At 38.0% G+C, this 27,981-nt stretch overlaps 1 protein-coding gene across 2 annotated transcripts in view; it reads left to right on the forward strand.

The window, feature by feature from the left end:
- The window catches only part of LOC140150544 (rap guanine nucleotide exchange factor 4-like), a 234,827-nt gene extending 207,167 nt beyond the window's left edge, over positions 1-27,660 (forward strand). For both annotated transcript variants that reach the window (XM_072172576.1, XM_072172577.1), the window contains 9 exons: positions 5,446-5,804; positions 6,658-6,804; positions 11,674-11,771; positions 13,295-13,420; positions 15,831-16,009; positions 17,202-17,292; positions 20,098-20,301; positions 20,774-20,883; positions 21,450-27,660. In XM_072172576.1, the coding sequence (XP_072028677.1) occupies positions 5,446-5,804; positions 6,658-6,804; positions 11,674-11,771; positions 13,295-13,420; positions 15,831-16,009; positions 17,202-17,292; positions 20,098-20,301; positions 20,774-20,883; positions 21,450-21,522 (1,387 nt within the window). In that variant the 3' untranslated portion in view covers positions 21,523-27,660. The remainder of the gene's footprint in view (positions 1-5,445; positions 5,805-6,657; positions 6,805-11,673; positions 11,772-13,294; positions 13,421-15,830; positions 16,010-17,201; positions 17,293-20,097; positions 20,302-20,773; positions 20,884-21,449) is intronic.
- The last annotated feature ends 321 nt before the right edge of the window (positions 27,661-27,981 follow it).

A 27,981-nucleotide genomic window follows, 5' to 3' on the forward strand; every position in this document is an offset into this window, starting at 1 on the left:
AACCTAGATCCTGTACACAGTGTACGCAATGACGGTGTCCCTGCTATTCAGAGCAAGTTACCTAGATCCTGTACACAGTGTACGCAGTGACGGTGTCCCTGCTATTCAGAGCAAGTAACCTAGATCCTGTACACAGTGTACGCAATGACGGTGTCCCTGCTACTCAGAGCAAGTTATCTAGATCCTGTACACAGTGTACGCAATGACGGTGTCCCTGCTATTTAGAGCAAGTTACCTAGATCCTGTACACAGTGTACGCAATGACGGTGTCCCTGCTACTCAGAGCAAGTTATCTAGATCCTGTACACAGTGTACGCAATGACGGTGTCCCTGCTATTTAGAGCAAGTTACCTAGATCCTGTACACAGTGTACGCAGTGACGGTGTCCCTGCTATTCAGAGCAAGTAACCTAGATCCTGTACACAGTGTACGCAATGACGGTGTCCCTGCTATTCAGAGCAAGTAACCTAGATCCTGTACACAGTGTACGCAATGACGGTGTCCCTGCTATTCAGAGCAAGTAACCTAGATCCTGTACACAGTGTACTCAATGACAGTGTCCCTGCTACTCAGAGCAAGTAACCTAGATCCTGTACACAGTGTACGCAATGACGGTGTCCCTGCTATTCAGAGCAAGTTACCTAGATCCTGTACACAGTGTACGCAGTGACGGTGTCCCTGCTATTCAGAGCAAGTAACCTAGATCCTGTACACAGTGTACGCAATGACGGTGTCCCTGCTACTCAGAGCAAGTAACCTAGATCCTGTACACAGTGTACTCAATGACAGTGTCCCTGCTATTCAGAGCAAGTAACCTAGATCCTGTACACAGTGTACGCAATGACGGTGTCCCTGCTATTCAGAGCAAGTTACCTAGATCCTGTACACAGTGTACGCAGTGACGGTGTCCCTGCTATTCAGAGCAAGTAACCTAGATCCTGTACACAGTGTACGCAATGACGGTGTCCCTGCTACTCAGAGCAAGTTATCTAGATCCTGTACACAGTGTACGCAATAACGGTGTGTCCCTGCTATTTAGAGCAAGTTACCTAGATCCTGTACACAGTGTACGCAGTGACGGTGTCCCTGCTATTCAGAGCAAGTAACCTAGATCCTGTACACAGTGTACGCAATGACGGTGTCCCTGCTATTCAGAGCAAGTAACCTAGATCCTGTACACAGTGTACTCAATGACAGTGTCCCTGCTACTCAGAGCAAGTAACCTAGATCCTGTACACAGTGTGTACGCAATGACGGTGTCCCTGCTATTCAGAGCAAGTTACCTAGATCCTGTACACAGTGTACGCAGTGACGGTGTCCCTGCTATTCAGAGCAAGTAACCTAGATCCTGTACACAGTGTACGCAGTGACGGTGTCCCTGCTATTCAGAGCAAGTAACCTAGATCCTGTACACAGTGTACGCAATGACGGTGTCCCTGCTACTCAGAGCAAGTAACCTAGATCCTGTACACAGTGTACGCAGTGACGGTGTCCCTGCTATTCAGAGCAAGTAACCTAGATCCTGTACACAGTGTACGCAGTGGCGGTGTCCCTGCTATTCAGAGCAAGTAACCTAGATCCTGTACACAGTGTACGCAATGACGGTGTCCCTGCTACTCAGAGCAAGTAACCTAGATCCTGTACACAGTGTACGCAGTGACGGTGTCCCTGCTATTCAGAGCAAGTTATCTAGATCCTGTACACAGTGTACGCAATGATGGTGTCCCTGCTACTCAGAGCAAGTAACCTAGATCCTGTACACAGTGTACGCAGTGACGGTGTCCCTGCTATTCAGAGCAAGTTACCTAGATCCTGTACACAGTGTACGCAGTGACGGTGTCCCTGCTATTCAGAGCAAGTAACCTAGATCCTGTACACAGTGTACGCAGTGACGGTGTCCCTGCTATTCAGAGCAAGTTACCTAGATCCTGTACACAGTGTACGCAGTGACGGTGTCCCTGCTACTCAGAGCAAGTAACCTAGATCCTGTACACAGTGTACGCAGTGACGGTGTCCCTGCTATTCAGAGCAAGTTACCTAGATCCTGTACACAGTGTACGCAGTGACGGTGTCCCTGCTACTCAGAGCAAGTAACCTAGATCCTGTACACAGTGTACGCAGTGACGGTGTCCCTGCTATTCAGAGCAAGTTATCTAGATCCTGTACACAGTGTACGCAGTGACGGTGTCCCTGCTATTCAGAGCAAGTAACCTAGATCCTGTACACAGTGTACGCAATGACTGTGTCCCTGCTACTCAGAGCAAGTTCGGTGTATGGTTCTAAAATGTGAACTGAGCCTATGTACGATTTATGATTTTAAAGATGGCGGGTACTAGTGCTGTGTTGTGTATTATAAAGGTGAAATTACATTACAACGGAAACACAATATGATGGGTTTTTCACCAGGTACAGCAGAATATCCCAATGTGCGATATTCTGAAGTGCATTATGAGCTTATAAAATCTGTGCGGGACAAATGAGAAGTCATCATCATAAACGCTTCTCGTCAGCAGTTTGACATAGCGCAATAAATAAAGTTTCTCCAAGTAGGTCTCCCTCTCTAAAGTTCAGTCGCTTTCTTTGTGGTTAAGTCTTCTTTGATTTCTTTCAGCTCTTTTTGAATTGCTGATATCCACATAGTTTTTGGTTTCCCTCTTGGTCGTTTTACGTGTCGTTCATATTCTTGAAGAGCTTCCTTTGCTGGGATATCATCAGGTAGTCTCGGGGGTGTCCTAACCAAAGGAGCTGCCTCTTCTTGATTTTATTACTCCACTTTGTTTCCTTGGTTTTCTTGTAAAGTTCTTGATTTGAGATTTTCTTTGGCCATTTGATGTCTAATAGCCTTCTCAGGAGAGATCTTTGGAAGTGTCAATTTCTTCCTCAGTTGATTTTGTTATTGTCCATAGTTCGCTGTTATACAAGAAGATACTTTCTATATATGTTCTAAGCTGCTATGGCAAGACGCTTCCTTCTTGTAATATCGCATTTTGTGTCTGGAAGTGATCCGAGATATTTACAGGTTATAAATGAGAAGTCAGTGGATTTCATCAGCAGAATAGTGAATTTGCCAATTTTGACACAATGTGTACACTACATGTTGGAGACTACTAGATCACATCACCAATGATGTTGGATTTGAATTTAGCCACTACTAACCCAAACTACAGTCACACTAAGAGGTGTCTATTCTTCCAAAAATCTACAAATTTTTATTCCCCAGAAGATTTGCTTCCCCAAATGCGTACCCAGTATGAACCAGACAATCAATTGCTTTGTGTCTTGTATATGTTCCCTTCTGAAACCTGCATCTTTGAGATGCATTGAACCTGAATCATTAGTGATTTCAAGCCCCCAAATCATGAGTAGTTTCCCCTTCGTCGCTATGCTGTTTTTTCACTAATGATTCAAAATTTTAAAATAGTCAATGAAGTTGTCCAAACCTGCAAAAACATATGGGGAACCAGTCAAGCGCATACCTCATTGTGCATGTACAACAGTGCTGGTTTTGACCGAAAGGAAGGACTGCAAACTCTTTATACCTGGTGATGGAGTTTGCGTCCATTATAATCCCAGGTTATCTGGTGAGGTTGGTAAATATCAACATGATGATATCCCCACTCCATATCGAATGAAAAAATGCAAAACATGTGCAATGTGAGGCATGTCCTTGTACTTGAATTTTAATTGCTTGACATACATATTGGATGGTAGGTCCAAAACTAGTCACAACTGTTTCACTTTCTCGACTGTTAGTGGATTACAACAGCATGGCCGAGTCTTAACCTTAATTGCGCAATACTTAGTAATAAATCAGCAACATAGCAGACTCAATAAAATCGGGCCACCCAAACTTTACCTATTGGTTTTGGCATATAGAAAGCAGGGATTTTATATCCAAATTCTATCATGTTTTAAACAAATTAATGGCTTTAAGCTCTAATTTCCAAAATGACAATCAAGGCTTCAATCTACTGTCAATATGTGGCCTTGATAAATGGTCAGTTTCTAGCGGCTGGTTCCTGGCTGGCAAACTCCGAGTCCTGGTATTGGCGGTTACTGCTGCCGGATGCTTCTGAGGGCTGGGCAGTTTATGCACATGAGTCCCATGAGTCTGCTCTGGAAGTAAATACGCTTGTCAACTCTCTTTAGTGCTTGGCTTGTGCCTGGGGCTTGTGCGGCATACCTAAAGTGACAAAAATTGCTATGCTGATTACACACAGTTGTAATGGTGTGAGGGTGTGACCAAGATGAAATCCTGGATTTAAGCTTTGTTGCTTCAGCTCTCCTTTTCATCCTCTGCCCCATCACATAAATCATCAGTTATGTATCCTTTCAAGGTTTGCCCGCCTTGTGGGGATCGGTCTGCGATCTATATCAGCTTCTGGCATATTTTATCTTGGCTGATACAGGATTAGTCTCAGGGTTCCAATTTTTCAAAAGTGCTCGTATTGCTCCTTGTTGCTGTTGCTTTTAAAGGCTGTTTTTACTAGTCATTGTTCCTGTTCTTATGTTGAATTGCTTGCACAAAGTAGATAGAATATCAATGTTATCACCACAGTCATTTACATTTGGAGCTGAAAGTACACAGAACTATCAGAATAAGTAGTGAGTGCGGCAAATGCTCAACCAAGAAAGGAAGTATGAAGCATGAGAAGCAAGCCAAATAACAATGATGTTATGTAACCAGCTCAATGAGCACACATTGGTTGAAATTAAATTTGTATGATGTAGTTGAACTCAAATTTTTTTTTGGTTCCAAAACATTGAGACAGGATCCCGCTCTCCAAAATAAAAACAGATCATGTGTTGGGAGTCATAAAAATGTAGTGCCAGTCAAAGCAGTTTGACAGGATTGTTGTAGAATTGAAGGTACTGAAGAGATTGAATTCAATACATCAAAAGTGCATGAGCATTTGTTTTACATCCAATAGTTGTTATTTAGTTAAAAATATTCCTCACATGTGCTTCTAGCAAGTTAAGATTCAATTAAGGTTATTAATTATTTTAAACTGTTGTGATTTGGTAGTTCACAGCATCTTACAAATGGTAGTGAGCTTTGGCAAAAACTGCATTGCTCAATTCATAGCAAGTGTGTAGAAGAATTAAAATATCACAGATATACTTTTATAGGTGCTGCGGTTCTTGAGTTACGTTGTAAAGAGGGCTGAAACAACAACACTTTTGTAAAACATACATAACTCATTAACAACAATAAATTAAGCAAGATTGCAAAGTATACGATTTGTAGAATGAACTTTTGCAAAACATCAAGGTGTTAATTTTCAATAATATATTGATCTAGATAATTTAGGTTGCTTCGACCAACGATTCCTCGTCTACCCTTAAGATATTAATTTATATACCAAATATTTATTTCTGTAACTACATTACTGTGGTGTATTTGCTGGTAACGTTTCATGTGTTGACCTTAACCCACTTTCTCACTTATCATGCTGAACCAGCAGAGGGAACCGAACAGGAGATGACCGAATTTGTCGTAAGTAATAAACGCCGTGTCATCCGCCTTGTCTGCCAATGGTCTGTCATCGCAGGTATAGCCTTCCATGATGACCCCACCATCATGAACTTTGTAGAAACACTATTTGCTGATATTTGCAAGGACTGTCAAGACTTTGCAGATCTGCAAGGAGAGATGGAGAATTTAGAGCGTGTCCTTCAGATGGTGAGACAAATTGAGGAAGAAGGGGGAAGGGCTTGGCAGGTGCAGAGACAGGGACTTGGGGAATTCCACCGATCTGAAAATGATACGCCTAGGAGAAAAGCAATCAAAGCTTCTGATGAAAGTAAGTACTAACGATAGAAGGGGTAACATCTATATTGAATAATGATAAGTTTAGATTCTTAGATCAATTGAAAACCTGATTGGTGGGTCAGATGCATTGTATGTATTGATTGATTGTTCTTTTTATTGACTGATTCTTTGATTTGATTGATTGATTTGTTAATTTGTTTGTTAGTGAATTAAATGATGATGTCATTGATTGGTTGATAATTGCCGGCTTATTTATCCAGGGAGGATTGGTAAAGCCAGTTGCAAAGACAATTGAGAGAACAAAATATCTCCAAGGACATGTCTGTCTGTAAAAGGTTAACAGAGATGTAAGGCCAAGCTGAAGTTGTACATCCCTGTATTTAATATATAACTGTGCATGACAAAATAATGAGAAAATAAAATCTCTAACCCCCCTATCCAATACATATATGCTGATGTGAAGAGGGAAACATTCTAGTTTACATATTCTGTGAACCCCAAGTAAATTCTTGTAATTTCAGACACGGATTGATTGGTTGATTAACCCTAACAGAATTAAGTCTCACTATTAAAACCACTGTCCGTGCATGCATTCCATGTGACTTGATGACGCAATCAGCCTAAGTCATATATACCCAGGGAATCGTTAACCTTCGTGGCTACAGGTTGGTAATCTTCTGTGTGGCATGCGAGGGGTCTGAGGTTCGAATCCTGGGGTACCAAGTGACTTCTTTCTTCATCTTCTCTCCTTTTTCATTCTTCTTTCCCTTCGATAGCAAAAAAAACACAGGTTGGGTTAAGGTTAATGATTTTATTTATTTATTACTAAGTTGACTAAAGTATTATTGTGTTGTAAGTTTAATGTTTTCTTTGATTGATTGCAGGTATATTCAAGGTGTATTGTGCCGATCACACCTATACTACACTCCGCGTGCCAATGAGTACCTCAGCAGCACAAATTGTTGCGGCTGTCCATGAAAAAATGTGCCTTGGTGAAGACTTAGTTCTATGTGAGCTCAAGTCCACAGGAGGTAAGACAAAATGCAGTATGCTTGGCACGCATATGTAGCTGTTGTAGGCATAGTGTGTAATATACGCAGTTGTCTGTATTGTCTCGCCTGATAAGGCAGGAGACTATGTAATCACTTTTCTACCTGTATGTATGGATATATATGGATGGCTGTATATATGTGACATGATCAAAGGGAATGAGTCGGATGTCGCTAATATTGATTTTGAGATATTGGCAAAAACAATGTTCAAATTGGTAGATTGTCCATAACTCGGTAACCAGATGTTCGATTTTAATGGGGTTTGCATCAAAATGTAGCATTTATTAACTGACGGGAAATGATGCAAAAAACTTCAAATTGAAAATTGTCGAGATCCGACTCATTCCCCTTGATCATGTCACATATATGTATGTACGTGACAAATTTGATTTAAGTTTTGGTTAAGTTTTGATTAAATGCTCTCAGGCGAACAGTTCAAATACTTAATTATTTGAAACTTTTAAACTAATTCACACAAGCAAAATGAAAACTCACTCAGGAATTTTTGAGACTCATTCGAGTTCACTTCTTCAGCTGTTGTGACTGCTGGTAGATGTCAGCGGTACTGGAGTCGCATGATTGATCTTGTGATATCGATCTATTTATTTATTTATTTATTTATTCGTTATTTATTCAGGAAATTCCATCAATACAAATGTACTGGTCTCCCTGGAAGACCTGATTATAATTCTATATACAAGAACATGGTAATAACAAGATAGAAATATATATTATACAGAATGAAAGAACCAAACATGATACAAAATGTGACTCCAGAAGCCTTCCGTAGGTCTTGGAGAGGTGGTGGCGGCCTCTGTCTTGGTTGAGGTCTGGGTTGTTGGTAGCTATGTAAATAGACTCCTTCACACCCCTCTGATACCATCTTTGTTCAGTGTCCAGAATATTGACCTCCTTGGGGTCAAATGAATGTTCAAATACTATTGCAACTAAACTAAAATAGCTGCACTATGGGTACATGTATTGGTGGTGTCAAAGGTCACATACAGAGGTCAAAGGTCATTTTAGGTCAATGTATAAAATAGGATGAAAATGAAAAACCTGGTCTCATATAAACAGTTCAAATTCAACATGGTTGAACAGATTCATCAGGTTAGTAGAATAAAGTCAATCAAAATGGTTCTTATTTCTGATCCAATGAATTGCACTTACTGTGTACGTTTCGATAACTACTCTGTTATCTTTGTCAGCACTGAATGCAGAAGAATTTGCAGAGTTGGGCATGGAATAAGACAAGATCATCAATCCACATAAGCTATTGCTATGACTCCCCTGGATTGCAATTCAAAATTGTGCCTATGATAATGTCAATGACATTCTCGAGGTGGTTAAGAGAAACACTGTCCAACAGCTAACAGACCACATCAACAAAACTGATAAATTGGACTCCATAAATATGAGGGAAGAGTCAAAAAGATCCATCCCATTTCTGGATACCCTCATATAGTCAGAAAGGAAGACGGTACGGTTAAGCTTCTCATTCGGAAACAACTGGTGCACCGGAAGGATAAAACAATCTGCCTAATATTACTCAAGCCATACATAACATTCCTTGCTTGAATTGGGATCTTTTCTATGTGGGAGAGACGGGGAGGAAATTCAGCATCCGACTGGATGAGCACTGGATAAGTGGTTAAGGCGTAGGTCTCGTAAACCTGAGGTCCTGGTTTCGATTCCCAGGCGGGATCACTTTTTCTACTTGTCTCCTTTATTATTTGCGATGGCGAACCTGATGAAAAATAATGTTTATCTTACTATAAATAGGCTAATTCAAGAATAAACCAGCAAGAAAACCAGACCTATTTCTCATTGATCACGAAAACATGAAGTGTTTCATCTTGGAAGTAACTTGTCCTTTTGATGCTTTCATTGAGGAAAGTTACAACACAAAGTTCAAAAGTATACTCCTCTTTGTAACTTGCTCACATTGTGCGGATTTGATTGCAAAATCCTTGTCTTCGTGATTGGGTCACTCGGCCATATTCATCACCGTTTCCGAAGTGGGTTGAAGAAACTTGGCTTCCCCAAACATGTTGCCAAGGCTGTTGCCAAGTATGCTTCTGTCAGTTCCATGATTGGAACCAACATCATTTGGAGACTGCGATACAGGCTCACCAAAATCAATTAATTCTTCCTGTTCAATTTCATGTTGTTTGTAATTTATTCATGTAATGATTTATAATGCCGCTTTGGTGGCCCAAATGTATTTGTTCATTATTGAATAAAAAATTCATATATGTGGTTTATGTAAAAGGCTCCGTCAGTTTCGATCCAAATGTCGCCAAATTCATACGGGAGATCGAGGAATATACGGGAAATTGCCTGCACTTTATTTGGTTGAAATCGGTCAAGAATTGGCTGCAAAAACAGTGAAAATATGGGTAAAAACAGGGTTTTTGTTATGAAAATCAGTTGCCAGCCTGCGCGTCACTGCAGCTGGCAGGCAGCGCGTCGGCGCGCGAGCGTAATGCGCACTACGCCAATGCGCGCGTAAACGGCGCAGAGCCACACGACTTGCGAGCCAGAGACCAGTGGACATGATAATACAGAAAGAAGGAAAAATAGATAAAAATTAAAGGACAAAAAGGTACATGGACGGGTCACGGGATTATGATAAAGATGAACACGTCCACATGTACAACGACCGTAGACACGCTATGAGGGGAGGGCGTAATAAATACGGGAAAAAGATGTGTGTTAAAAAGTACAAACAACATGAAGAGGAAGGCCTAGGCCTACTATAAATATAAAATAAAATAAAATGAAGACAAAAAGGTACGATATGTGGGTTATAGTTAGTCACAGTAAGAAAATGAAAACGGGAATAAAATAGGCTAAAAAAGGAAAGAAAGAAACTAATCATGTACGGAAAAAAAGCTAAAATAAGATCAGGAAATAAAAAAGCTATTAAACTGAGTACAGAATTAAATAAATAACATGAAAACGGGAAATGACAAGCTAAGCAGCAAATAAAAATAAAGAGGCTAAAAGGGAAATGTAAGAAAGGACAGATTTAGAAAATAACGGGAACGGGATTGAATTGGTAAAAAAACATGAAAACGGAAAATCGCAAGCTTTATTGCAGCAATTTTTACCTTTTCAATTATTCTACCTGTTCAGTAATTCCTCCTGTTTTAGTGAACGCTCCCATTTACTCATCTAGCGGGGACCCGCGCGAAGCGCGGGTGTACCGCTAGTTTATGTAATTCCTGTCGATCATGCCACTGTTTTTCCGTGTTATATTTCCTCACCGGGAGGATGGCAATTTATTTCTTGCATTTACGGCTCTAGCTACTATGGGCTATTTGCGGGGAGGAGATAAGTTTAAGTGACCGCTTATGGGTTCAAATTTCAACCAACCTAATCATGAAGCTCCCGTCGCCAAGTGGTTAAGGCGTAGGTCTCGTAAACCTGAGGTCCTGGGTTCGATTCCCAGAATGTTGCAGAGAGGAACCATGTCATTGATTGGGGAAGGCAGAGGTCATAGGCATGGAGCAAAATAGATATAAATGTTGGGTCGAGGAGGCTACCATTAACAGACATGAAGATCAATATCAATTTTCTCACATTTTTGATATCCATTGTCAAAAAAATCCATAAAAACTGGCAATACCAAGTAAATCAGCAGGAAGTCAATAGGTGATTGGATGACCAGTTCTCAGTAGCAGTCTTCACTCAGTGTTGACAAAGATACACAGCGGGGTTATCGAAATGTACACTGTAAAGTTACTGCAATTTATTGGATTAGAATGAGAATCTTTTTGATTGAGTTCAAATCCAATTGCAATCATTATTATGTTTTGATGAGTCCAAGTGTGTGAAAATATTGGATCCAAAACACAATAATGATAAAATTGGATGCTTTAGGCCCAATATTTATTGGGCTCGCCATGAGTTTAAAAATATTGGACTCAACTACAAAAAAAAAGCGCCGTGATTTATAGTACACTACGCACAAGAACAATGCCTAGACGTTGATCCACAAGCCTCAGCACACTTTACTGGTAGTTGCTGACCACTATGGCCCCACATCATTCTATTTAAACCAAACCATTTAACAATTCAGGGACTTTGCTGCTACAAGAGCGCACACCATCACAACCAGGATCAGCTCCCCGAGTTTCGTACGGTTTACAATGAGACAATTAGCAGTAAGTTCCTTGTCCAGGAAAATTTCAAGCTAACTCAATTTTTCCACGAGAGCATACTAGGCACCACCAGGGTTCGAACCCGCAACCTCTCGCACCATAGTCGAACACCTTATCGATTGAGCTAATTTGACTGCTACGTCTACGTCTCATCCAATATTTTAAAACTCATAGCTCGACCAATAATTATGGGCTCAGTTGATGCAATTTTATATCAAACTTGGGCTGCACTATGGGAACTTCATTTTATGGTGGAGTTCAAGGTCACACACTGAGGTCAAAGGTCATTTGAGGTCAGCTTGTAAAATAGGCTGAAAATTACAGAAAATTGTCTATAAATATTTATTATGTACTGTATCCACTTCCCATGTCTGTGGATAACCTATTTAGGACCGCCATCCCTATTGCTTTTCTTCTCTGACCAAAAGGAATTGCAAAAGGAGATGCTTGCAAAAGCAGGCGCTCTGGGTTCGAGAACTGCCTTTTAGGATACGTGGAGTTGTCATGACGGCATCCACTGCTCAAATTATTGCACCTGCTTATTCTCTATAACACGATAGAGGAAAGTAAAAAGAAATTTGCTGTCGTTTATTCTTTAATAATTATGTAATATCCTTTAATATCTGCTTATGTTGTTGTTTTCAGGTGTTTCAATACAATTTTCATAATTTGTTTCTTTCAGAGAAAATTCTGTTTAAAGAGAGTGATGTTTGTATCACCTCAGGCCTTAGTCTCAATGGCAGAATCTTTATCTCACCCAGAGAACACCTTGATGCCTTGGTAAGTATGCTATAAGTCTTTGTTAAAGACTAGCTTATAACACTTGATTGCCAAATAGAATCATATTAATGTTACACCACACAGTGTTATCCCTATAACTTTGTGTCAGAAATTGCCATGATAGTAAGGCGAATCCTCTAGTTCTCCAACAGCCATGTATGGCGAGTTTGTTCGATAGAACTCTTGAGGCCCATCTTTAGGCCATAATGTAGCCAGCTAGGCAGTACTGTGTATGTTTCGATAACTACTCTGTTATCTTTGTCAATACTGAATGCAGAAGAATTTGCAGAGTTGGGCATGGAAGAAGACAAGATCATCAATCCACATAAGCTATTGCTCCCCTGGATTGCAAAATTTTGAATTGCCCTGTATGTGACTTATTACACCAGGGAAGTGAAATAATTACACCCCTCACTACCAATCAAATCACTATTATTGTGGTGAAAACAAACAATGTTGCAGTTGTTCCAAGCTATTCTACAATACGAAATGATGTGTTTCCTGTGTAAAATACAGATAATTTATACTTTTGGCGCCCATTTTGAAAAATTGCTAATGATGCAGCTGTATAAACATTTTGTAACCTATCCCATTAGAATAGATGTGTCCAAAACCCCTTCCTAGAATGTTAAATCATTGTAATAGGCCATCTAGAAGTGAAAGTTTGTCAAAATCTAGATTTTTCTGACATTTTGGTGGCCATTTTGGATTAATGCAAATTAGGCACCTTTTCCATAATTGGATATTTTGGGACTTTCAGTATGGTACTTTGGGACCTCAAGGAAATGCATTGTGGTTAAAAAAAATCTGTTGCAATTAGTTCCTTAGGTACCCAGATTTACTAGCCTATATTGCGCTATACCAGTCAACACACTACCATGATCATGACTACATGGTTGGTAAGAGAAACTGTTTGCAGCTACAAAAATGGGTGGTTTTATTCAAATGATTACAACTCAAGTTTGCAATAAGCAAATATAATAATTCTTTCTCTAATTTAGACGTTCAGAATCCGCTCTTTTCAATGATACTTTCATTTACAGCAGATTCCTTCTAGATCTTGTACAAAAGTGCCACAAACATGAGTTTACTTCCATTTGAATTGCCCTGTATGTGACTTATTACACCAGGGAAGTGAAATGAATTATATGAAGGGAATCTCAATCGTATGCAGAGCTACGTTTCTTTTTATTGCATCTATTTCACTACATTGTATATTTACATTCACTACAAGTACAATGTAAAATAAATTAAATATGATGACTGTTGAGGTATGCATGATATTAACATCTTTCTGGTTTATAGCCAGAAAATGTAATGGCTCTTATATGTACCCTATCTGTCTTTGCTGCTAGTGACTGTTTTCAACATTGTTCCTATGAACTCTCACCCTCTTGATTTGATATTGTCTCGTATATACGCTTTGATTCAATTTAACCTTGGCCTTGACCCATATCTCTGAGCAAACACTATTCATTTGTCATTCAATTTCTGTTATGAATTTGTTTGCATTTACTCAACAGACACCTCTTCCAGAACAGGAGGGACCTAATGAGAGCACCTTTACTGCCTTTGAGTTGATGGGCTCCAGGGAAGTAGCCTATCAGATGTCACTATATGATTGGGAACTCTTCAATTGTGTTCATGAGGTAAATATTGCTGGCTAAGATTCATGTGCACACATTGTTACTAGGAGTCAGACATACACCCCCACATACCTCCATACACCCCTATACACACCCCTAACTGTGTCTTCCAGCAACCACGGACATTGTGTATTGCTCTCAAAACAAGCACATCTGAATTGGATGTTTCATCGACAACCAAGGACCAAAATGGCAGATTTTTCATGCGTATAGCTGTGTAACTATGATACACGGTGTGCAATATGCTCAGCAACAATGCTCAGTATTATTAATGCACAATAGAGGACGTATCTCCAAAATGTATTGGGCATGCAATTGTGACCTATTGCAGACCTCTGCAAACTGAGGACGAAGCTTCTTTGCAGGTAGGCCCAAGGTAGAAATGTGAAAGGTCTTATGTGTGTCCTCCTTTGCAGGCAAACATTGATGCACCACATACTCCCTTACATACATACATACATACACCCCTTCATACAAAATGAAATATATATAGCACTTACTATAACAGTTGCCTTGCCAGAGGTCTATACTTTGAATTTGTTTCTATAGCTCACCTGTAATGGGTTTGAGCACTCTTAATTCCAAAGTTAGTCACTTGTAAAGTAAACTTGTTATATAATACGCCCCCACTATTTTTAGTGGTTGAGCACTCTCTACTACTTTTGGAGTAGAGACTGTTCTGGTTGGCTTGGTTTGTCATGTTTTCGACACCACAGAATGTATATACTTGTATAAACATTTCTGTAAATTTGAAATCATGACAAATTATCCGTCTGATGATCGGTATACCCAATGATTGTAAGTGAGGGTATTCTGTGAAACTTTAAGTAACGGTTGCCTTGCCAGAGGTCTATACTTTGAATTTGTTTCTATAGCTCACCTGTAATGGGTTTGAGCACTCTAAATTCCAAAGTTAGTCACTTGTAAAGTAAACTTGTTATAGCACTTACTATACAATATCTAGGCACTTTAAATTTTTCGAATGCACATTTTAAAACATTTGTGCCCCTGAAATGGGTTTCATTTTTGTCATTCTAGTATATTAAGGATGGCCCCCTTTTGTGTGTGAAAATTGGTATTTTTGGGTAATTTTGTTTTAAAATGTTCTCAAATTTGTCATGAAATTTGCCCAATTTTGGAAATCTAGAGCTAAAATTTTCTTCATCTTCTTCATCATTATTTGACCAATTATGGCCATTATGTTTTGATGAATCCATGTGTGTGAGAATATTGGATCCAAAACATAATGATAAAATTTGATGTTTTACCTCAATATTTATTGGTCTTGCTATGAGTTTTAAAATATTGGGTTTATGTCATGCCCAATATTTTTAAAACTTAAAGCTCTATCAATAGATATGGGCTCAGTTGATCCAATTTTATATCAGACTTGGGCAAAATCTTTTTACCAAAAATGCTTCTTCTACAGTAGACTAGGACATTGGCATTGCCTTTGGGGTCAAAGGTCATTTAGGGGGTATTTGCAGTACCCTCAAAATTTCCTTCAAAGTACACAGTACAGAGATTAAGATGAGACTGACACATATTCATTGACATTAGCTGGTGTCTATTGGGTCCTTACATGTTTTTTGTTCAAGGTCATGCAGGGGTCAACAGAGCTGTTTAATGAAAATCACCTTAAAATTCACTATTTGCTGCTTATTATTATATGTCCCAACTTGAGGGACACCTCATGCATACATGTATTGTTCTGGGTAAGATTAGGCCAATGTTCACTGGAGGACATCACAACAGACCTTTTCATACCGAGTCATTTCAATAAAATCCGAAGCATGAAATAATTTCCCCTATTGCACGTGCATAAAAGTACCTCTCCAGCATCATGTACCATGCAAAGTTCCAATGTGTAACAGGCTTCATAAACTACGATGAACTTTTGACAGTCAATTATGGATGAGATAGGTCCTACTCGGAACTGATTTTTTTGTATGATGTTGTCACAAAAATGTTGGGGTAAAAAAGTGTAATTTAGTGATTTTTTTCAAAAACTTATATTTTTTGTGTTAATCTGACGTTCCCATAGGATTCCTCAACTCATCCAAAAATATATAGTTTTATACACTTTGGACTTACACTTCAGAAATAATGAAGTTGGAAAAGGTCAATGTTCTCTGCCATTACCCTCCCCTTAATATGATTCCAAATATAACACAGGTCATTTAAAGGTCAGCAGAGGTCAAATTTTGTTATTAGATGGATTGATATGAAAATGCATGCATTCTTCATAAAAAGACGATTTTGCCCAAGGTCATTTCAAGGTCATCAGAAGTTATTTTTCAAGGTCGCAGCTGGACTTTTTTTAGACCGCAACATATCTAGTTGAATATGTATTCAATAATTAAAATTTTAGACTTTGATTTTTTTGATATTGTATTTTGTTTCTTTAATACAGTATGAATTTATTCACCATACTTTTGGGAGACAGAAACTAGGCGGCATCACAGCTAATTTGGATTTGTTTCTACGACGCTTCAATGAGGTTCAGTTCTGGGTTGTCTCAGAAATCTGTTTGACGGCCAACATCAATAGACGGGTTGTACTACTTAGGAAATTCATCAAAATAGCTAGCTAGTAAGTTCAATATTTATGACGGGCAGTCAGTAAATTTGTAGAACAAGGTATTTTACTTTGTCACAGGGTAATGATTCAGGCTCATTTATTTAAAGCATGTTCACTCAACATTGCACCAATAATATTGGGTTTATGCATTCCTGGGGGGGGGGGTACTTAGTACAAATGACCATACGGGGATGTGCCGCAAATATGGGTAGCATTTTCAATGGGTCCTTTTTTCAAAATTTTGCCTCAATCTAGCCAAAATTTCAAAATTGTCCAAAAAAATTTTGGAAAATTTGTACAAACTAAGACAATATGGGTTAAATTTGGTCGAAAATTTTGAATTTTGGTATATCAATGGGTCCAAATTTCTTGAAAATTTGGTATATTTATGGGTCCACTTTCAAATTCTCAACGGCACACCCCTACCAAAATCAAACTTGAGTACCCCCACCACCCGGGCATTCCTACATTTGGTGAGGCAGGGCACCCGGCAGAATAAGCCTACCTCCCATAAATTACAGGTGTAACCAGAATGTAACACATGGGTTTGTTTCTAATGAAGGTGAAAACTCTAATTAAATTCACATGTTGGCAGATACTGTGACAAAGGCTCTGTTATTCAATAGCAGTAAAATGGTCATTTGAGTTCAAGAGCATCCGTGAAGATCACCCTAGGTGCATAAGACCTACTGACATCACCACTAATGATGTGGCTGCACAGATTACAGTGTTGATGATGAATAATGAACCAAACAAGAAAGATGAGATATCCACATATTATGACATCTCTGATGAAAGTGTGCACAATATGTATCCATTAACATTTGGGTATTGCATGCATCTTGTAGATGGCAGATAGGAATCTTTGTACACAATATTGATGCCAGTTGATAGAATCGGATCCACCTGCAATAAGGATTGAGACAATGACAGATTGGCTAAAGGTGATAAGACATGCATTTACCACAGATTGGTCAATTACATGATATCTTCATTTTTATCACCATAGAATGGAGTTTTGCAAATAATTCACCCCAATTTGTTTGCATGGTGAAATTATTCTAACAATGTTGCTGATTGGTCCAATTGATAATGAAAACTCCTTTTTGGCCAATAGGCAGGTAGTTCTCATGGGGATAAACAAGCAAAAAATAACTCTTTGAGCTGAGAAAATGTATCATGTTGAATATTGTTTTATTCACAGTTGCAGAGAATATCAAAACCTCAACTCATTCTTTGCTGTTGTAATGGGTTTAAGCAATATAGCAGTGAGCAGACTCACCCAAACATGGGAGGTAAGAAACCAGGGAGGGACACACATGTAGAGATTAGGTACCTAACAAGCGCTGCAAAGCGCGCCTCTTCACACCTAATGAAATGCTTACTAGCGTTGTGTTGGAAATACTTACTATTATTTCCTCTAACTTACAAAAAGAAACAAAACATGTTAGCTTTAAAATTCTACCAAGTACAGGGTGTCCCAGAATGATCTATACCGTGTTTGAAAAAAATCTTTAAAATATATAGTCAACAGTGTATCTAATTTTGATGAGTGCAATACAATGACACACATGTCGCCTACTTATTCTGTGATTTTCATGGAAATAGCTTGATGCGTTTTGGCGTGACATTGATATTACTGAAAATGGACGAAAACTACAGTTGTGTGATTTACAGTGCAAAGGCATCATAACACATGGATGCTTTATCACCATCGTCCAGCCGTTGTAGAATAGAAATACATCAAATTTGGCACAGATGTAGAGCGTACAACGCTGAACAATTCTTGATATGGAATTAAGTGAAACATTTCAATATGACTTCAGATATTTAGGTTAAAAAACATACTTTTTACCCAAAAATGTCATTATTACAGAAAATATAACTTCCGCAAGGATCCCTACAGTCAATTTTAATCTTCTCCATTACGTAGCTGTCGGTTTGCCAAATACTGTGGACATAAATAAATTCTACGACACTAAGGACAAACATTCTCCATACTTTCATGACAAATCCATGTTCGCCGGCATTTAAAATGATAAAACTCGGACACAATAATTATCTTCAAAACTGCCAACAAAGAAACAAAATAGTATAAGGTCGCTCACGCGTAACAATTCCTTTATTCCATACAAGGATTGCTTCGTAACATCATAAATAATCGATAGATATCGACTATTCAGGCAATTTAGGACAAAAGTACCTGTATAACATTTTACAATTACATTTTGCTGAACAGTTGAAATAAGTTGTTTTGTGAAAACTCTAAATTCACCATTTTTACGCAATGTCCTGTAACTTCTATGAGAAACATCTAATTTCTAAAATCTAAAATTTCTAAGAAAGCTAAATATTTGTAGATTTTAGAATGTAAAACACTACCACCATTAACAATGCCCTTCATACCTAGAAAAATTCAACTTTCCCGGTATAGATCATTCTGGGACACCCTGTATCAACCGGGGTTCGAACCAGCAACTTATAGATCCATAGGCGAGACGCTATACCACTATGCTACGAGTCATCCTGCCAGAAAGCCCTCTATTTATCATACTTATTGTTTACGGAATAAAGCGCATGCACACGATATACTATTACTAGTATATTACCAATGAATACGTATATAATCTACGATCAATAATGAACCCTAAACCCTATTCCTAAACCCTAACCCTAAATAGGCTGATCATCGCTAGCTAGCTGTACAGTGCAGAAACACGCTGTGCATATTTCATTAGACAAAATAGGTACCTAATCGACACTACGAAGCAAATACCAAAACACCTATTGATCGCTACGAAGCATGCTACAGTGTGACAGTGGGGTGGTTTAATCCAGAGCAGTGGTGTCAATCCATCTTGAAAAGTAGGGGGGGGGAACATTTGGCTTGAATTGTCAAAAATTGACTGAAAAAAATAAAAAGTGGCAAATTTTTCAAGTGGGGGAACACATCTCAATGGTGTCAGGATAGGTCAAGGGCTGTCATGGTGGATTAAGGGTGTAATGGAGAGTCAGGGGTGTCATGATGGGTCATGGGGTGTCATGTTGGGTCAAGGGCTAATATGATTGGTTAAGGGTATCATGGTGGATCCAAGGGGTTTATGGTGGGTTAATGGTATCTAGTATGACCCCCAGAGTGGTGTCAAATGAATTGGAAAAAAAAGGAATACAATTAAAAAAAATCTTGGGTCATACACCTAATAGTTGTAAAAAAAAAATCATAAATTTTGGGTCCCTGTTCTCAGGGTTACTCATTTCAATTATATGGCAATTTTGAAATTGTTCTGACTTAGTTCAAAGTTGGTGGAAGGGAACATGTTAAAAATCAAGCAGGGCCATTCAAGGTCAAAGGTCATCGAGGGGTCAAATTCTAAATTCGCTCAATTGGACTTGTGGATGTAAACCTGCAGGGGAGTGGAATTTAAATAGTCAAGCACAGGTTATTTGAGGTCAAAGGTCTAGGGCAGGGATTCTCAACTGGCGACGCGCGCGCCACTTGTGGTGCATCAGCGCAAGCCAAGTGATGCTTGACCGCATGCAAAAAAAAAAAAAAATTAAATAAACAAAACAAAAATTAAAAAATTGCTCAGATTGACGTCACCTCAAACTTGGTGGACATGAAGAGGAGGGGTCACAGGCATAATTATTTGTAATTGTTCAAACACATCTGTGCCGTTTACACATGTAGTCTTCTCCTTACTATGCCTGTGCTGCAAGCACTGCTAAAGCACGGCATAGTATGTTTTATGCTGCTCTCTAACTTATTTTGGCTGAACATCCTGATATATGTGTATGTATTGATGTATCGGGAAACCTAGTGTCCTGGTATATCGCACCAGCCTATAAAAATAGAACTTCGGTGAAAATGTAATAAAGAGGTGTGGGCTCACTGATATCCTAGTGGCAACAGAATAATTGCAAAGTGCTTTGAACAAATAGAAGAATCACTATAAAAATGCAGACATTTATTTAATCCTAAGATGTAGTGCAGAATATCAAAGAATCAATTGATGTATTGCACATTGCAGCTTTAACTGTCTGTAGGTAGGCCTAATGACCATTTTATACACTTTAATGTCATGATCTTGATTTTCTTGTAGAAACTGCCGAGTAAATTCAAAAGGATGTATGCTGAATTTGAAGCCACCATGGACCCATCTCGTAACCACCGTGTGTACAGGCTACGTGTTACTAAAATGAAACCCCCCATGATTCCATTCATGCCGTTGCTGTGTAAAGACATGACATTTACTCATGAAGGCAATAAAACTTATTTTGATGGACTGGTGAACTTTGAGAAGATGGTACGTGTAATTAATTTTGTAAGATGGGTGATAAGATTGGTTTTTGGTACATAAATGTGACGATGTGATGTCAGGTGATATCGGCTCTCTTGAATGACATGAAATGTACTCAGCCCATGTACAAAAAACAAATCCTGTCAAATATGTATGCTTCACCTTTTAATGAGGCTAAAATAGGCTGTTAGTACACACATTGGGCTGGATTTACATTTTTCAGATTTCATAGGAAACTCCTGCACAATGAGTGGATACAATAAACATTGTGGCCTTCTAGAAAAGGTGTCACCAGTATAATCTTTAAGGGTAGGGTTAATTGTCCAACTTTGATTGCTTTTATCATTGCTAGGCCTATTCAAGTACATGTTCTAGCACGTACATGTTCTAACTTGCTTATAGGCAATATAATCATTCTATTTAGCTTGACAACTTGGTGACGTGACCATGGCTGATATTTTCTCCTCTTATTTTACAGCACATGATAGCATCGACCATACGAATAGTGAAGTTGTGCCGCAGTGAACCATTTGCCATGGAACCCCCTGCACCAGTTAGAAATATATCAGAAATACGCAACTATGTCAGGTAAAATGGCTAATAGCTACAATCTTGGAAAAAAGTCTTGGAACGCTTGCGTGTAAATAACGGAAAACTGTCACCCCCTTTCCCCCATGCAATGTTGAGAAATGCCATTGATTGATGGGGAGGGGGGGGGAAGGGTAAATCATTGTTGTAGAAGTCATGTTTGTTCCCAAGCACAATATACGTCATTTCTATATGATCATAAGAAATTATGGACGGAATTTACAGCAGAGTGTGCCAAGCGTTCCAAGGACTTTTTTCCAAGATTGTAGGTACTACAAAGATGAGGATTATGACGATGATGATGGGAGGAAGAGAAGATGATGACGATCGATGATGGTAACAGTGACGTACATCGATAATGATGTTGAAGACGGTGAGGTTGGTGATGATGACAAAGATGACCATGTTGCTGCTGATTATGACTTCTGCAAATGTTCATTGATGAAAAGTTTGTCATTTTAATGGGTTACAGGTATCGTTCCATGCCCTTGCCTACTCTCTGTTGTGAGTGACAAAAAAACCCAGAGCAGATGATATATTGCTTTTTTATTCTTTTTACTTCTCAGAAAATTACGAGTGATAGACAACCAACGTGTACTGATGAAACACTCCCATAAGCTAGAACCAAGAAGAACTTGACAACTACCGTCCTGCCACCACCCAACCAAATTCTCTATCCATTTCTCCAGTACCATTGGAGCTGAAACAAATGTGTAGAAGAACAGTGAAGGAAGTTGACATGGGCATATATATCCATATGCATATCAACATTGGTGCTGCTGTTTGGGTATGGCACAATATCCAAAGTCAGGGCTGTTGTAAGGGAGGACAGCTTTATTGATTTGCTGAGCTCAGCCATGTTTTGCTGACTTTGATAACGCATTGTAGTGAAGAGGTACCTGGCTTTAAAAGCACTTTGTCAGGCTCCGCTGAATTGAACACACCGCTCCGATACCATGCGTTGACCAAATATTGATCACATCAATTTTACGACCATGCTTGAATTAACAACCCCTTGGAACCTACTTCATGTAAACATTTTGTTGGGTAAAGTTTCTGACATGTCGATAACAACATCCAGTGATCCACTTTTGTGTGTGTCAGGGTTATTGACTTTCTATTGACCACAGAAACAACCCCAGGCATGCTTAATAATAATATCTAATGACCACTTGAGTAGTTGATGAGTGGGTCGTTATGTACTTACTGAACACAAAGGAAATTGATTATGGTTTACCATCAACTGCGTTTATAATCCTGTTGCTTTGCTGACTGCTCCATAGATAACAGCAAACTCGTATACTGTTCGCTTGTTCCTATCGACGAATGCTCTGGCAAACATGAGCCATTATTGAAGACAGCAAAGCATTGCTCAGCTCAGTAAACCATTAAAGCTGTACTCCTTAAGGTCAGAATAAGGTGTTCTGTCTTAAATTGATTTGCCAATTAATTTTTTTATAATGAAATACAAAACAAATTACTCTAAATTTTGGGTGGTCATAGCTGCCAATGCTACCTCATTTGTTATGGCCCTGATCAAGGTGACAGCAGGCAACATTTAAATACCACAATTTCAAGGTTAACGCACCCAAAATCCTCAATTTTGACTGAGGAAATCACATTGGTGCCTTATGGCAACCCTGTGTAAGACTGTTAATTTGTTTAAGACCTAACAATATTAATTGTTTGTCTCGGAGCTCCAACACGTGATGTGGAAATGGCCTAGTTCTGCTTCTATTTTTTTCTGAAAATTCACTTCTAGCATTGCAATTTGCAAACAAAGTCTGTGTGGTGAGTGTTATCGTAGTATCAATCATCTATTACAAATCTCGTTAGACACATGTTTGGATTTATATCTGTGTCAAAATGCAGACAACTGCAATTGAATTATTACAAATAAATAACAAATTCTGTATATCACATTCAATTTTCAAGATCAAAAGAGCTCTGAAACAAACAATTAATTTTGTTTGGCCTAATGTATACTGTCAGTATCAATGTCACATATAGTCAACGCATTTGGCTCCCAGGGAGGGAGATAACATGTCAGGCAGTGTTCACTCTCAGGTGCTGCATGTTGCAGTTGTGTGGCTGTGAAAAAGTCGCTGGAATTGAATTGTCATTCTCAGTGAAGAATTTTTCTACTTTTTTTGCCAAAATTGGGCATACTTCGTTTGGTGCCGCAAAATGTTAGAGGAAGTACAACACTGATCCCAAGTGATTTTCAGTTATATAGTCAAATATCTCCACCACTAGCTCACACTGCAGGTTATTGACAACACTCATCTGTGGTATGTAAGAAAAACATTGAGACAACCTTGTTAAGCACTTGTCTGTCGGCTAAATGACAGGTCCTGCACACGCTGAAAGTGACTCGCATTTATACTGATTTGTGTTTCCATGCAATATGTTGCAGTATCAATTTTGTACTCTGACTTGGATTACAATGGTTAAAGCTATTACATAATGTGCAATTGTGAGATATGTAAGCCCAACCTCAAAATTGTATTGTATTAAAATATTACTAAAACATTTCTCTCATGACATAAATTGATATGTTGAAATGGAAGTGCAATAATTATATTTTTAAGAGTCTCTGCAATGGGTCCTTGTATTACTGTTTCAAATTGTGAAATAGACTCTGCAAAATACAAAAAAAACACTCTGCTAGCATATTTTTCCTATTTCAAAAGACTTGAGCTTAAAGTTCAACTAATATTGCCATCCAGTTTGAAAGCTACTGTGTTTTGGGGTCATATCTGTATTTTCCAATGCAGGAAGCTCTGGCTCTGCAAAAAAGAAAACAATTAGTTTATTCCCTGTTGCATCGGTATTGTACCGTAACTTTGTTATTGTTGTCTATGGATAACAAATTTGTTGAAACATATTATATTTGAATGTATATAATGTATAAAACTAGATAAATAAATAAAGAGAGTAAAATGCAATAGGGTTGACTTTGTCAAGGTGCTTGTCACATAGATATGCATCTTAGAAATTGTTTTACAGATGAATTAAAGTTTGAACTTCAACACTATCTTTCGCTCACCTGGAATGTTACATGACGTCATCAGTAAGGAATATCCCGATTGATATCATCAAGATATCATCACAGCATCACCATCTGCTGTAGATGCTAGTCGGACTTAGTGAAAATGTTCCAGGTGAGCGAAAAATAGTGTAGTGTTGAAGTTAAAACTTTATGCATTTTATCTACCACTACGTATGAATATCCACTTGTATGTTTTAGAGATGTTTCAATTATTTGTTTTAAGTTTCAACTTGTATTAAGTATTTCAAAATGAATGTATTTGTATAATATATTACTAAAGACACTTTACAAGAGAACAGTATTTGAGTAATACGTGTAACATTAAGCAGTCAATTGACTCAATCAGTATGACTTGTGTTAACAAGGTTGGGTTTCACATTGTACATCCCCACAGTCTTTATCTTTTCAGTTTCTGTTAGCCTATTTTTTCAGAAACTACAATTGATCTGTAAGTTGTCTTCATTGTTAGGCTTGGCATATCACTGCATCCTAATTCAATACAAGTGGTGGTAATTAATGGTGCTGTCAATCATACTCATATCTGTTAATAAAGGCTGGATAAAACAAGTTGTATGGAACACCGGTGTTTGAAATGTTCAAGCGCCCCTCTCACATCGTGTCTCTCATCATTATAATTATATTTTAATAGGCAGGATAAATTTGAGTCTAGCATTCTAGGCTGAAGCAATCATCAGATTAGCAATAGTGAATGAATGGAATCAATGACCTTTGATTGAATGCAGTTCTTTTGTGTTGCATACCACCACACATACCACCACACTTGTGACATTGAATCATTCCTCCGTTTCCTCCCCATAGAGAATTATATGACCAACTTTTTGTGATTTGCCGCACCACATATGCCCACTACTTCTTGGCAATCGTAGTTAGTATATTTCGATGCTAGCCTATTTTAACAAGTACAAGTCAATTAAAGCTGTGCAACTTCTCGCAAATTTAAGACCATAAAATTTAGGCAATTCCTTTGTCTAAATGAGCATGGTACCCTCTCACCTCAAGTTTTCATGACACAAAGTTACATAACTCACAAAAAAACCACTTCCTTCAAGATTAGAATAAAAGGGTTTTTCACACATAGCAGCCTAACACTTCAAGACAACAATGAGATCCGAAATTGAAAACTGAAAAGATAGAAAGTGATGAACCCATCATTAGTTACGATGCATCTTCAAACTCATTTCTTTGTAGGTCAACAGAGCAAAGGTCGACATAAAGTCATGACTTTACGTCCTCCAATAGATCTGCATGTTAAATGGCCAAATAACCAGTTAGATTTCTTTTACTTTATCTTGTTCTTTCAGCTTAAAATGGACAGCAACCCTTCCTGGCATTTATTACTAATATTATTACAACAGTTTGAATAAAGAATAACCAAATTAAAACTTGATGGAAATTGTACATTAAGGCTTTGAAGGTAGTTTTTATCAGCATGAAAGCAGTGACATGAAAGTAAAATTGGATATTTACACACATTAAATGTACATTGTATGTGAAATCCTAATCCTAATATGGGAATTTTGTTTAGGTATTTGACAGAATTTAGTTGTACAGGAGCATTGAAAAAAAAGGTTGTTTGGCAATTATTACTTGGAAAAACTCTGTTGGGTGTTAATCATGGAAAAGCACTAATAATCAGGTTGAATGTGGTATAGGGATTTATAGATGTCACTTTTTAGGTTGTTGCTTGAATTTGGGTTTTTAATGTCCAAAGTTACACACTTTTATTTTCAGCCTGTTTTGGAGCTTATAATTTCTGCACTATTGCAGACTGTTTGAGTGGCAACTGTGCACAGAGACCTGTTGTAAAGTTAGGAGCGTAAAGTTAGGCTAGGTAAGGAGTGCTTTACAATGAATTTAATTGAGATGTCGTCAGTCACATCACATATTGGCAGATAAGATTCACATAGTGACACACATATTAAGAATATGATTTCAAAATGTCTGAGTATCTTAAAGCTAACTTTTATGTGTGTACTTTATCATGATATGATCACACCAAGTGACTTGTTAACAATTACTATGCAATACATTATACATAGTGTGCGTTTCTTGAAGTGGTAAATTGCTTCAAAAATCGCTATCTATCCGCTACTGTGCTGCGACCGACGATGTTTTAAATGTTAAACCAACCCACATCACATGGAGGTGTCAGTTTGAAACCAAACATAGCCTGTATTGCAAAGATATCGCAGGCGTCTGCATCACATACTGTCGTATCTCAAAGGGCTGCCTTGTGTGATTTTCAATTATCATTTTTTTATTTCATAATATTTGATATTTCAGCATGCTTCTTTCCTTTATAAATGGACATGATATTGTAATATTGTGATAATACCTCAAAATCTCATGACAACTTAGATGATAATTATAAAAAATACCACAGTAGTCAGCCTTTTGAGATAAGCAAGTATGTGAGTGACGTGGTATAACGAAACCAGGCGGAACTGGCCAAGGCTCTTAATTGAGAAAAAGGCAGAAATAATGAGAAGGGTGATTTTTGTCAAAAGTGAGTTTTTTTACAAATTTGTAATGCTTGATGTAATAAAAACATCATGTGAAAATTTTAGAATAAAATTTTAATGGCAAAGTATATTTTTTGACAAATATTTCTGTAATTTGTTTTTCTTTATATTTCTTTATTATTTCCTCTATTTTGTTTTCCTTGTCTCATTTTAAACAGTTTAAAATCCAAACTTCAAAATTCCATAACTTTGGTTAGGAATGATATTTTGAGATGAAACAAAAACCTTCAGAAAGAATGAAGTCTATAGTTTTATATTATCACAATAATTCACTTTCCATATCTGCCCAGTTCCGCCTGGTTTTGACATACCACGCCGGGATGACAATGTAACCCAAACTAGTCATCTTTCAAGTGTGACACAATCTGGTCCATGGAAACCAAAGGTGGCAAATAAAGGTATTGTTTTATAACACTGACGACATCATCATAAGTAAAACAACAAGGCAAAGCTGAGTTGTTTTACGCCAAAAATAGTGATGCATGACAGCAGCTAATGACAATACCTTTATTCTCATTCGTAAACACTTCCAATTTAAATAAATATATCAAATTTTAAATCTAATTAAATCCTACATTTTACAAGGAATTACCTAGGGCTTAAAATCGATCAGTCCCCTTGTTGCTATGCAGCTCCAATTGCCAGGTTCAAATAACAGGTACGCGTATCCCGTTGATTCACACGCTGAACCGTGTTATATCATGTCACATCACACGGGTAAGAACCAATAAAATTGCAGGAACATTCTCAAGTGTTTATGAATATGAAATAAAATACATAAGAAAATAGTCATCACAAAGCTTCATAACTTTAGACCAAGTATACTAGACATTCCTGGTGCTGCCACTGTGTGCAGTGGGTGCTTTATACTCAGCAGGATTCTAAATTCAGAAAAGTAGATTACTTTGGGTTCACATCTTGAAATGTCATTTGCCTATTGGGCTATTCCAGTTGAAATCCACACACCCCCTATGGAAAACATGACCTTAATCTCCCACACAGGGGGTGTGGATTTCAAATGGAGTCACCCATCATTCAGGTAATACCAAATTCACACTCCATGTGTGGGGAGATTAAGATCATGTCTTCCATAGGGGGTGTATGGAGTTCAACTGGAATAGCCCATTGATGCACATTATTTTATTACATGTTTGATTTCTGTACAATTCAGAAAGTTGTAAGGCCAAAAAAAAAAAAGGTTAGTCTCAAAGCTCACGTGAAATTTAAAAACAAATGCGAAATGCGATTTTTTTTCTTTCTTTTAGTATTTTGAGAAAAAAGTCTGATTTTCGCCGATTTTTTCTGGAAAAAACTTTTAAAAAATTTTTTTTTTGAAATAAAAAAAATTTCCGCATTTGTTTTTTGTCAAATCGTGGGATTTTACAAACGCGCACGCGAGCTTTGAGACGAACTTTTTTTTTTTTTGGCCTAATGCAAAATAACAACTTATTCAAGATTTCAAGTATCTTACTATTGAACTGTGACCAATTACCGTTTTTCTAT

This window comes from Amphiura filiformis, chromosome 4, assembly GCF_039555335.1.
Source record: "Amphiura filiformis chromosome 4, Afil_fr2py, whole genome shotgun sequence".
Lineage (NCBI taxonomy): Eukaryota > Metazoa > Echinodermata > Ophiuroidea > Amphilepidida > Amphiuridae > Amphiura > Amphiura filiformis.